At 42.3% G+C, this 12,500-nt stretch overlaps 1 protein-coding gene across 3 annotated transcripts in view; it reads left to right on the top strand.

Moving 5' to 3' along the window:
• atp2a3 (ATPase sarcoplasmic/endoplasmic reticulum Ca2+ transporting 3) overlaps positions 1-12,500 on the top strand; it is a 46,564-nt gene that overhangs the window by 17,012 nt on the left and 17,052 nt on the right. For all 3 annotated transcript variants that reach the window (XM_019895153.1, XM_019895152.1, XM_019895154.1), the window contains exons 4-8: positions 4,488-4,592; positions 5,996-6,134; positions 10,093-10,173; positions 10,356-10,441; positions 11,966-12,430. In XM_019895153.1, the coding sequence (XP_019750712.1) occupies positions 4,488-4,592; positions 5,996-6,134; positions 10,093-10,173; positions 10,356-10,441; positions 11,966-12,430 (876 nt within the window). The remainder of the gene's footprint in view (positions 1-4,487; positions 4,593-5,995; positions 6,135-10,092; positions 10,174-10,355; positions 10,442-11,965; positions 12,431-12,500) is intronic.

The raw sequence follows: 12,500 nt of genomic DNA on the forward strand, positions 1-12,500 counted from the left end.
CACAGGCACATTATTTTGCCATGTCACAATGGGGCCAACAAAAACTCTTCAAAGTCTTGCTTACAGACACATTTTCAGAAATAGCGCACAGGAACCGAACTTAATTGGGAAGTTTGGCATTTGACGGGAAGACACTCCATTCCGAAGACTCAACTATTTGAGTTGGTGCTAGCTATTCAAAATGCTCGCGTCAATGTGTGCAGACCGCGTAATGCGTTTTATTAAAAAGGTCCTTTTCCGAGAGCGCTGCCATTGTCACCATACAATCTCTCTGTCATAAGGCTCAAACGAAGTAGAATGACGTGCTATCGACCGCGCTTGGGGTGTCGTGACACACTCTGTCATCCACTGAAAAGTGGCCACACTTCATCTCTCCTCACTTACGGTGCCCATTTAATAACAGCGCTGTTACCTTCTATTGATAACAAGTATAACCTGAAATACGAAACCAAATCAACACTGAGTCTCTGTTAACACATTTGTGATTAGCTGCCTGACATGATATACAAAAGATCTTTGTCCCTAATAATCCCTGAATTTTTTTTTTTTAAACCAGACTTAAAAAAAACATAAACATGCAGATAAAAAGTCAAAAGTTGCTGTCGGGAAGTTATCATTAAACTTTCAGGGAAAGTGCTTACTACAGTGGACACCTTATTGTGTTAGCAGGTGAAAGCATTAAGCTAGCAAGATGATCTTTTCAACGTCAACATAGTCACGGTCATCAAAACTGCGGAGGTGATCTAGTTTGCCCGGAAGTTTTCAACTCTTAACTCTTGTCTCTCATATTTAGTTTAGTTTTCAGCCATTTTTACATGCACTGCCAACAGCGAGTGTCATCTTTCAGAGTGGTGCAATTGCAATTTAGTGCTCGCTATTTGGGTACTTAGTTCAAGATTGTGATCTTAGTCGGTCACGTGCAACATGCCCACCGACAATGTGGGCAATCTGTTTGAGGGAACGCATAGTTTATTGTCTTCTCCTACTAAAAAAAAAAAAAAAAGAAAAGAAAAAAAAAGCCTAAAGAGTGTGTACTTTTTGGACAATGATGAAGTGGAGATAAATGACGTTTGAGTCAATCAACTGTGTAAAGCGCTGCAGTAATTTTAGTGTAATGGGGCCTAAAATGTCATGGTCATTTTTTTTTTTATTTGTTTTTTTCTTGCCGGGAAGTTTCAGAGTTGTAAAACGGATCAACGGTTTCACTAACTATAGGCAGATTTGTTGTCCGCTTGTAATTGTGTATCAATGAGGCATTCAAATGACTTTTAAAGCAACCTGATTGCTGCAGCTGCCAGTGCACGAGGGAGCCTGGATGCAATGAGCTGTTCGCTATTTCGTCACACATCTGTTGTCCCACTGCATCAAATGGTTTCGGCTGTGATGAGAGTCAAGTCCAAATAAAGTTAGGATTTAGTTGGGTCTGGATCCTAAAGGTGTTCCAGGGAACCCTTTGGCATCATCGCACCAATGGTCTTTGAAGAATCGGGCGCGGCAGTTGACAGTCACCAAAGAAAAATATGTTGAGGTCTTCAGTGCCTTCAAGAGTGAACTGCACAGCCGCTATCCGACGCCTGTGCTAAAGTTCTGGTTCCAGCAAGATAGACTCATCAGTATAAACCCACAAATATCCCAAATATGCACAAATATTGAAAAGAAATTGCTAAATAAGCGATTCCGCAGGTGCCGAATTGCTAATACAATCAGGGGTTGGCTGTAGTTTTAAGTTGTAATATCACCAATGGCCACCAGATGACAGACATGTTTTGGTTGTGCTTACGCTGCCCGAAACTACACTGGCAGTGAGCCTAATAATTTTTGCAGATTTCGCACGATATACAGGAGAAACATAGTTACTACTTCAATAATTAAAAAAAAATAGATTTGTGAGTTTATTTTTGCCAAAAATGTGCAAAATGAATTATTGCCCTTAATACTGGTTTGTTTTTTCTGCCGTTTGAAACTGTCCTTGATCGGAATTTTTATGCAAGACAGCCCTTTGCACTGGAAAAAAAAATACCATATGTGGTTATTTTGTTGTTTGGTTCTAACGCTGATATTGGAAAAATGTATTATTAAAAACTGAAATATATTTTGAGTGCATGTGGTGCAAATTTGCATGTATTTTGTCCATATTTAATTTTTTTGGTTGTCAATCTGGTTCGGAAGTGCCTGGTCTGATGTGCCCAACACACAACATTTAACCCTTTTGGGGACAGCGGTTACTACAGTGGACAGTTTATCATGTTATCAGGTTACAGGGTGCACGAAAGGGTTAAGTTTGCCATCCCTGAATTAGAATGTTGTGGAAGTGGACAGCTTATTTCAGTCGTTCAATTCCAAAACTGAAATTGACATTGGTCATAATTTTGAGTATTGTAGATCAGAGGTCCCCAACGTTTTTTGCCTCTGTTTGTGGTCGGACAATATTTTCAGGGACCGGCCTTTAAGGCCAGATAAATACGACAAAATAATATGATATGACCTGCATGAAAACTGTGGTATTTTTATAACATAATAATAAACACGAATCATGACATGAGAACGTCCAATCTGGTCGCAACACTCTCTGGTTGCTGTGGTAACGTTGAAACGTGCCTTCAAAATAAGATACACTGCACATACAAAGTGCATGAAAAATACGACTCACCATCGCCGCATCTTATGCAGAGTGGACTTGGTGCTTGGGAATCTCCCGTTGAGATAAATCCGTATTTTAAGTACTGTCTATTAAACGTAGCCTTCTATTTCTTGGAAGTCGTAGGCCCTTCTTCTGTCTCCTGGCTCGGCCTTTTCCCCTTCCCAAAGACCTTTATTTTTTACTCATTTTGCCAGCTCCTGGGTCTCATTTTAGCGATAACCTATCACGTGAATGACAAGCGCGCCTTCACCTGCGTCAAAAGTGATATATCGTAGACGGATGTAACAGAGAATCCAAAATGAATAAAACAGAAGTCATGTATCAAGTTATTTATTCTTTCTGTGCGGCCCGGTACCAAACGACCCACGGACCGGTACCGGTCCGCGGCCCGGGGATTGGTGACCGCTGTTAAAGGTTACAGCTATAACAAAAACCCAAATCCAAAATTTGAAGAAATAGCCAGAATTAAACAAGAATGTCTCTCTCTCTCTCTCTCTCTCTCTCTCTCTCTCTCTTTTCGAGTGGTGCAGAATTCCACCGCATCCTAACGGATGGTGCCTGAGTCACCCCCGCTTCATGACGGCGCAGACTCGGATGATTAAAGTGGTGTCGAGCGTCTCCTCACAATGGAGTCAAGCGCGCGTTCATTCTCATGAGAACGTGAATAGCAACCAGGAGCATTAGCGAACCTTTTTTGGATATGTCCAGGAATCAATCACAGCTAATGGATGAGGTTGTCTTAACATCTTGAAGTCCATATACAGTCAAAGATCCTCGTTGGTCCCAGATCTCTGTGGTATTATTGGACCTGGATCTTATTACATGCTGTTTTGTTTGAGATCATGCAAATGGTTGCATAGCTGGAGCGAAATCCCTTCAGCCAACACTGCCGTACATTTCGATTACCCGACCCCAAAAAAACAGGTTTAATAGTAATAAGGAAAACAACTCAAGGTTGGGTCTGTTTTCTTTTTCAGACGGACAACCGACACGGCGCTACTTCCGCTTTTTCCCAGCATTGGATTGAAACCATGCGACCAAATTTACTCTGATAAAACTTGATGAATGAATAACGACTAATTACAAAGTAGAGAAGCGTAGCTTTGACTACGTCAAATCTGCTTTATTGAGTTTGTTTTGGCATGCGGACACTGTTGACCTAAAAGATGGGTTTTCAGAAATAATCAGCATTCTCGTGTTGTCACTACATTGCAGTCTGAAATGTTTGTAGCCTCTCACTGTTTTTATTGTTGAAAAACCGGTGGCTTTTTTCGTGCCATTTAAATGCACTTTATTGACAAAAGATATCCCGCCACAGTGATGGACCAAGTTCTGCCCATAACACCACCTGTAGTTTCCAAAGGGCATGTGGAAAAATTTATGATTGGCGACGGTTTAAAAAACAAAAAAACAAACGAATTTGAAATTGGGATTTGCTGATGAAATGATGGCAGCTTTTTGTTCTGTTTTTCCAAGGTAGCAAACATGCAATTGAGTGTAAATACTCTCACCTTACTTGTACTTGTTTCCTCTGCTTCTTTCATTTTATTACCTTAGAAACACTGTAAGAGAGAAACAAGAGGTTAATATTGCTTGAATTGTAATTCTGGCCTTTTTTTTTTTTTTTTTTACACAGTACTCAAACAAATGAATTCATAAATTGCAAGGTTAAATGTTATGATCACGTCTCACTGGAGGCGCAGCTGTCCTAAAACAATGCCATTGTCATTATAGCCTCGACTCTGCCCTGTGTGAGGACATTTTTCCTCCGCCACACCAAGACACTACTTAAGTATCAAGTGTGTGATGAGGAAGTTGTGACTCTGCGTACCATATGTTTGTCTAGGTGTTGGCTTTGTTTGAGGAGGGGGAGGAGACAGCCACCGCCTTTGTTGAGCCTGTCGTCATCCTCCTTATCCTCATTGCGAATGCCGTCATTGGTGTCTGGCAGGTGAGATACGCTTCTTTTTTTTTTTTTTTTTTTTTTTTACCTAAAAGAGAAAAGAATGGCGACAGAGAACAGTGAAGTTAAACATTGTGCAGTGGACTCTTTTTCTTATTCATGCCTTCCAGCTATATTGGCGCCACGCGAAACTGTATCATCACATGCACATTGTGATGCAATTCGACGACTGAAACCAACATCAGGCCAAGTATTACACTTAACTTGGCAATAAATGGGAATATGAACAAACCCAAGAAGATATTGGCGCATAGCAAGAATGAACATATTGAGTCTGCGCAAACCCCAGTGAAGTTTTAACGGAAATAAAAACAGAATGCAAATATTTGCTTCATTTTTAAACTATGTTCAATTAAGTACAAAACAAAGACAAGGTATTGAATGTTCAAACTGATAAGCATTGTTTTTTTGGAAATATTTACTCATTTGGAATGTAATGCCTGCAACATGTTCCCAAGAAGATGGGAAAGGGGCATGTTCACTACTCTGCTACATCATATTTCCTTTTTACAATAGTCAATAAGCATTTGGGAGCTGAGCTTTATAGTTGGGATTCATTCCCATTCATACTGGATGTCCAATTCCAGTTGATCACCAATCTGGGGTCTCCATTCTTCTGTTTTGCACTTCATAATGTGCGACAAGTTTTCAATGGGAGACAGGTCTGGACTGCTGGCAGGCCAGTAGAGTAACGTGCACAATGTAGCTTGGCATTGTCTTCTGTAAAAAAGCTGTAACGTCTCTTAAAAACATGTTGCTTGGATGGCAACATGCCCTACTCACGAAAAGTTTGGGCTATTTGGCTTTCAGGTGAAATGTATGGAAAATGTAAAAAGTTGACGCTACTGTGATATCATATCATGAAAGCAGGACAAATTAAGTGTTGTGAATTTCTCCTCATTGGAAAACAGCAACTTGTGCAAAAAGTACTGAAACATTTCACACTTGGACATGTGCATTCAAAAGCTTTGATGTCACATTAAGTTCACATGTAAAAGTTTGAATGCATTTTAGGCTGCACCTGACTTTTCACCTGAAAATCAAATAACTTTATGTACCTTTAAATATCAATTTTGCATGTTAACATGCTATGGGAACTAACACACCCCGATATCATACATATACACGCCTGGCCGCGCAAACACATACACACAAATTTATGGCAGCAAATGATGTACTTGACTAAGTTTGGAAGTCTTGATATGAAAAAGCAAAATACTGTCCTGTTTCATGACATTGTTGAGTAAAAGTTATGACTTGAAGCATGTTGACATTTGTTCCGGTCCCGACCTGATGCACTGTTGAGTAAAAGCCATGACTTAAAGCATGTTGACATTTGTTCCGGTCCCGACCTGATGTCTTCTCTAACCTGACTCATCTCTTTTCAACAGGAACGTAATGCTGAGAACGCCATCGAGGCGCTGAAAGAGTACGAACCCGAGATGGGTAAGGTGTACCGCATGAACCGTAAGGCTGTGCAGAGAATCAAAGCCAGGGACATCGTTCCAGGAGACATCGTAGAGGTGGCGGGTAAGCCTACCAAACCCTTGGCGAAGCTTATTTACTCTTCCGTGTTGCTTTTTCTGAGGTGCAGGTGTGCTTTTGCTCTCAGCCGCTTGCACAGAAACATGTACTCCCGCACCCTTTGATGCCCATTCAAGAGTCTGGAACTATCGTTGGAATATCACACAAAACAAGATTACATAAGTCTTTCCCCCATATTCGCAGGTGCCAGAACTACCGTCCAGTTGTGTGTGTGTGTGTGTGTGTGTGTGTGTGTGTGTGGTTCGGTGTAAGTGGTTGTGGTCTTCCCTTGTGTTTAAGGCCCAGTTTAACTTTCCACAGCTTTCCACTTCCCTTTGCTTTCCATACTCTCAGTCTCACCACCTGGATGTTTGTCAGGTCTTCACTCCTACCATACACACACACACACACACACACACACACACACAGACACACAGACACTCATCTCCCGCTATAAACTCGCCCGTGTGTGGGCAACCTATCTAAATATAGTCGTGGTGTCATTGTGGTTTCAGCATACATGTACGGCAGACTTCATGTGCAAGCGCATGACCTCCGAGGATGAAGGTGGTCACTTGACCTTTGGCTCTCCCGCTTTTGGGAGCGTAGTCCATTGGCGTTGCATTTCCCTTTTTTTTGCTTGGTCTGGGAGTTTGGGCAGATTTGTGGGAGATCCATACATGAGTGAATCTAAAATACAAGAGGTCATCAGGTTTAACCCTTACATGCTGTTGGGAGAAATGTGATTCATTTTCCCCATTTGATAGCAATACAAGTACACTACATGTCATTATTTCACCGTGAAATGTGTTGACTTTTCTTAAAGTGACCTAAAATACTCCAAAAATGAAAATGCTAGCATCTTGTCATCCTTTTGTACCGGTTCGACAAAAATTATATAAACTGAGGCTGTGCCGAGTTAAATTTGTCCACAAAAATTGATTTGACATGTAGCAGCATGTTAAAAAAAAAAAAAAAAACGATGGCCATGGTTGTAATCTTAAAAAGTGAAACTGTACATTCCACAAATGTGCGCATGTTTTCTGGGACAGTGTTAGCGATGTTCAAGAGGGAGCTTGAAACAGTTGCGATAACTATCTGTGGTTCCATCACGTTTGCACAGCTTCCTGCAGAAACATGCACCTGTTGAAGGGTAATGAGGGGGATCTTTAAACAATGAAATAATAAAACAGCTATATGTATATATAATGTCAGAAAGGTTGCTATTATCCACCTATCCATCCGTGCGTTCCATTTTCAACACCACTTATCCTGAACAAGGTCACGGAGAGTTGCTGGAGCCTCTCCGAGCTGACTTTGGGCTTATACAACCTGTGTGGTTAAATGGGAACAATTATATGCCTCCCTTTTGAGTGTTTATGATTATGTCAGCGATAGTGCTTTGGAATTTGGGCTTGTTTCAGCCGGCGTGTTCCTTCGCACATGCGCGTGTATTCAGCAAGACTCACAGACAAGCTCACGCAGGTCGCAAAGCATCAAAAGTACTCTGCTCAATTCCCGCCTACCGCCAACCGCTACCCTCGTTGTAACTGTCAACACTGTACCGTCGTCATGACGACGACCCAGACTCACTTTTTGCTCACGCCTTTGTTATGAGAAACCTGGATGCTATTGTGGAGCTTTGAGCTGTGAGAGTGTTGTCATCGTTTTAGTTCCCTTATTAAGCCCAATGGAAAAGAGAGAAGTCAGGTTTCAGGGTTGAGAAATTACATTCGATTTTGCTGGCTTTTATTATAGACTGGGTACTCTGGCCAAAACTAAAAATAAAACACATGTTAGAATATATAAAGACTTGAAATTGTCCATAGGTGTGAATGTTTTTTTTTATTTGTCCTGGGTTTGGCTGGTGACCAGCATGTGCCCTGTCTCTTGCTCAAAACCGAGCTCACCCTGCAAACTGACCTGAATGACCACAAGCGGTATAGAAAATGAATGGCTCATGGACGGATGGATAATATAGTTCAAATTTCATTCTGAAAATATTTCAGACGAATGAATGAAAGAAGGCGGCCCGGTGGTTAGCGCGTTGACCTCACAGTGCAGAGGTACCGGGTTCAATTCCAACTCCGGCCTCCCTGTGTGGAGTTTGCATGTTCTCCCCGTGCCTGCGTGGGTTTTCTCCGGGTACTCCAGTTTCTTCCCACATTCCAACAAAACATGCATGACAGGCTGATTGAACACTCTAAATTGCCCCCAGGTGTAAGTGTGAGCGCGAATGGTTGTTTGTCTCTGTGTGCCCTGCGATTGGCTGGCAACCGGTTCAGGGTGTCACCTACCTATTGCCCGAAGACGGCTGTAAAAGGCTCCAGCACACCCGCGACCCTTGTGACGATATGTAAATTCAAAAATGAATGGATGTTCAATTGAATAAATTCTTCCCCATTGAGAAACCAAATCAAATCACTTCTCGAGAATTTCTTTGTGGGTTCATCATGTGGTGGCAAACAGAAATGCATTTTGTGTTTAATTGCCTGTGTGCTGGATATTCGCTCTCAGGAAGATAGCCGAGCACTTCATTCTGCCCAAAAGTCCCATACGAAAACCATCTCACACAAACAGTGCTACATGGGTACACTGACAAAGAAAATAAATCTGCATCATTGAACTTACTTCATTAAACTCCCAGTTTTTTTTTTTCCTCTACCTCAGATTACCCGGAGGTGGTTCCACTGGAACTTGATGTGAGGAGGGTAAAGTAAACTGTATGGAGGTATTGGAAAAGGACACCATTTGACCACAAATGCCTCAGAACAGAAAAAAATATATAATAAATATATTTACATAAGGTTCCACCCCTGCAGTGTACTTGCCCTCTCGTAGGTACTTCGCTGGCGACGCTGACCGCCGTTATGACACGCTTGCCTTTTTGCGCCTCCGTCGGAACTTTCCTTGAGGTTTTTAATGGAGTGAGTGCGGCGGTCTCGGTGTCAGGATTGTGTGAGGGTTTACAGAAGACCTGAAGAGATGGAAACCTGCGCTGCGCTTCTCCCATTAAACGAGTCGCGTTTACTCTGCCCAGTTTCTTATGCAAGAGTGAGATTCTGACTGTGGGGTTGTGTCAAAAGCAGACGGCAAACTGAGCCAGCTGAACTTCGAATTTGTTCTGAGAAGACACTCTCAATGGACACTTTATTAGGCACACTGGCTAATCTCATAAAAGCACAGGTGTCAAAGAAAAGGCCCGGGGGCCGGATCTGGACCCCCATATAATTTTCTGTGGTCCGCGAAAGCGAATCAAGCACGTCAAGTTCCACGATGCTTGCTAAAGTCTGAACCAAAATTTCAAATTGTCATATGTAATCCACAATAACAGTCCTTATTCTTGACTTCTGGTTTTAAAACTAGTTATTCATCAATTTGTTGTGTGCCTGTGTATGTAATATGTGGAGCAGATGAAACTTTATATGGTTTCCCCAAATTCATTACGCCCTCCAAGGGAAACCGTAACTACAATGTGGCCCGCGACAAAAATGAATTTGACACCCCTGCATTAAAGCAATATAAGAGCTGTCTGCATACCCGTACCAACCAGCACGAATCGTATCGTGAGAGTGTCGTACATTTTGTGACAGCCAATCGACATGTTATGTTTGTGATTCAACTGTATCAGAGAGATTATTTCCAAAGGTAGATTTCAGAAAGGGAAAGTGTCTGATGGAGGCAAGGGAATCTGAAGGTAGGCGTTCTCTCTCCTGCCCTCGGCCATTGCGGCCTTGGCCAACTTGAAGCCTGCAGCCGTCTCCCACGCAAACGCAACCCACGTTGCACCCGACACCCTGTCTCCATCTCCCATAGGTGCTACACAGAGAGGCCGGCAGCTCAATGAAGTCCACGTTGTGATAAATGCAATGGCGGCTCATGAGATGATTTCTTTCAAAAAAAATGACGTCGGTCATACATTTGTAAAATGCATGATTCTTTTTAATGGAGTTTTTCATTTCAGTTGGTGACAAAGTTCCAGCCGACATCAGGTTGACCTCTGTTAAGTCTACCACCTTGAGAGTGGACCAATCCATCCTCACAGGTACTCTCAACAGTCTCTTTATTCAAATTTGATTTGTATGGATAGATTTGTGTGTTTTTGACTGTAAAATTAGAACTGGAATTTGCCCATTAGGCACAATCAAACACTCCTTCCTCATCATCCACCGAATCGAATCCATTGTCGGAATTAAAACAATTATTCTGACGCCATCTTTTCTACAGGGGAGTCTGTGTCCATCATCAAACACACTGACCCAGTTCCTGACCCCAGAGCTGTCAATCAAGACAAGAAGAACATGTTGTTTTCTGTGAGCGTAACCTCAGCATTATTTACGTTGTCATTTATGCCTCTCATCTCAACTTTAAGTCTATGTGTTCATGTCGAAAATAAAACAAATGGATAATTGATACTAGATTTATTAGCCCCAAAATATATAAATGATTCCAATTTGGAGCTGATTGCTCAATTATTTATGTTGTCATTTATGCCTCTCATCTCAACTTTAAATCTGTGTTCATGTCGAAAATAACAAAACAAATGGATAATTGATACTAGATTTATTAGCCCCAAAATATATAAATGATTCCAATTTGGAGCTGATTGCTCAAAAGTGAACAGAAAAGACAGATTGAAGACTGACATCTGCATCCGTCGTTTGGCGGGGGCTCTCTTTCTCAGACAGTCAACAAAGCTGCTTGAACTAACAACACCAAGTTAAAGTTGTACTTAAAGTGATGCTAATTGCTCCTCAAGTGGGATAAAGACTTGACATGTAAAAATCCACTCTGAGCTATTCATTACACTCGTGTTCAACAAGCAGCAACTTGTAGAAAAAGTGTTGTTTCCAACACGTCCGTGGTGAATCTGACGCTTCCCTGTGTGGCTCAGCGGATCGTTTTCCTCGAGCACAAGTCTGAATTTCATTCTTCTCTAATGTGAGGCACACTGGGTTTTTTCCCCCCTCCTCCAGTCTTCCATGAGGTTAAGTGTATTTGGACTGCAATAGCACAATGAGCTCTAGTGTGTACACAACTTGACTCTTTACTATTTCGAATGCATGTTCTGTTATAATCTATCCATTTTCTATGATACTATTAATAGTAACTCTGGTTAGGTGTTGGCGAATGTGATTTTATCTTGTGGTAATGGGTACACTTGACCAGTGTTGCCATAGGTACCTTGAAAAAGTATCTACCGTATTTTCCGCACTATCAGGCGCTTCGGAGTATAAGGCGCACCTTCAATGAATGGCTTATTTTAAAACTGTTTTCATATATAGGGCACACCGCATTATAAGGCGCATAGAATAGACGCGACAATAGTGACTGCGGTTGCTTTATATATCCACAAGATGGAGCTACGCTAAAGGGAATACAATACAATACAGCGTTATTTATATAGCGCTTTCACAACCGCCACAGCTGTACCAAAGCGCTTTCCAGAACGTCCAAGAAATCAGAATATTGATCGGTAAATAAGGCGCATCGGCTTATAAAGGCGAACTGTCGGCTTTTGAGAAAATTGAATGCTTTTGGGTGCGCCTTATAGTGCAGAAAATACGGTCGTTAACTTGATGATCACTTGATTTTAAATTAACTTAGGGGAGTTACTTTTAGCCAACGCGACAATTCCGAAGAAACCAGTATTCCATCAGCGACTCGAGAATAAAGCCAAATGCACCAAAATAAACATGTTTGTCTGGTGATTTAAAAATAATCCGTGCATGATTATGAGTCAGGACTCTACGTAAATACCTTGCCTGACTGAGTGATGTATTAAAATGTGTGGTGGGGCGTCAACCTTTCACCTACAACCATCTCATTTTCCGCAGGGCACCAACATCGCTGCGGGCCGGGCTATAGGCGTCGTCGTGGCGACCGGAGTTGCCACCGAAATCGGCAAAATCCGCAATCAGATGGCGTCAACAGAACAAGAAAAGACGCCGCTGCAGCAGAAGTTGGATGAGTTCGGCGAGCAGCTCTCCAAGGTCATCTCCCTCATTTGCGTGGCTGTGTGGGTAATCAATATCGGTCACTTCGGGGACCCCGTCCACGGTGGCTCCTGGATGCGGGGAGCTATCTATTACTTTAAGATAGCAGTGGCCTTGGCTGTGGCTGCCATCCCCGAAGGCCTGCCTGCCGTCATCACCACTTGCCTGGCCCTCGGAACCCGTCGCATGGCCAAGAAGAACGCCATCGTGCGGAGTCTGCCCTCGGTGGAGACCCTCGGCTGCACCTCTGTTATCTGCTCTGACAAGACGGGGACCCTCACCACCAACCAAATGTCCGTCTGTAGAGTAAGTTACGATTCCACTTATTGTAATTACACCCCCCAAATCTGCTTTTGGTTGATTTGGGGGTTTGCCA

Source organism: Hippocampus comes, unplaced genomic scaffold (assembly GCF_001891065.2).
Source record: "Hippocampus comes isolate QL1 unplaced genomic scaffold, H_comes_QL1_v1.1 scaffold177, whole genome shotgun sequence".
NCBI lineage: Eukaryota > Metazoa > Chordata > Actinopteri > Syngnathiformes > Syngnathidae > Hippocampus > Hippocampus comes.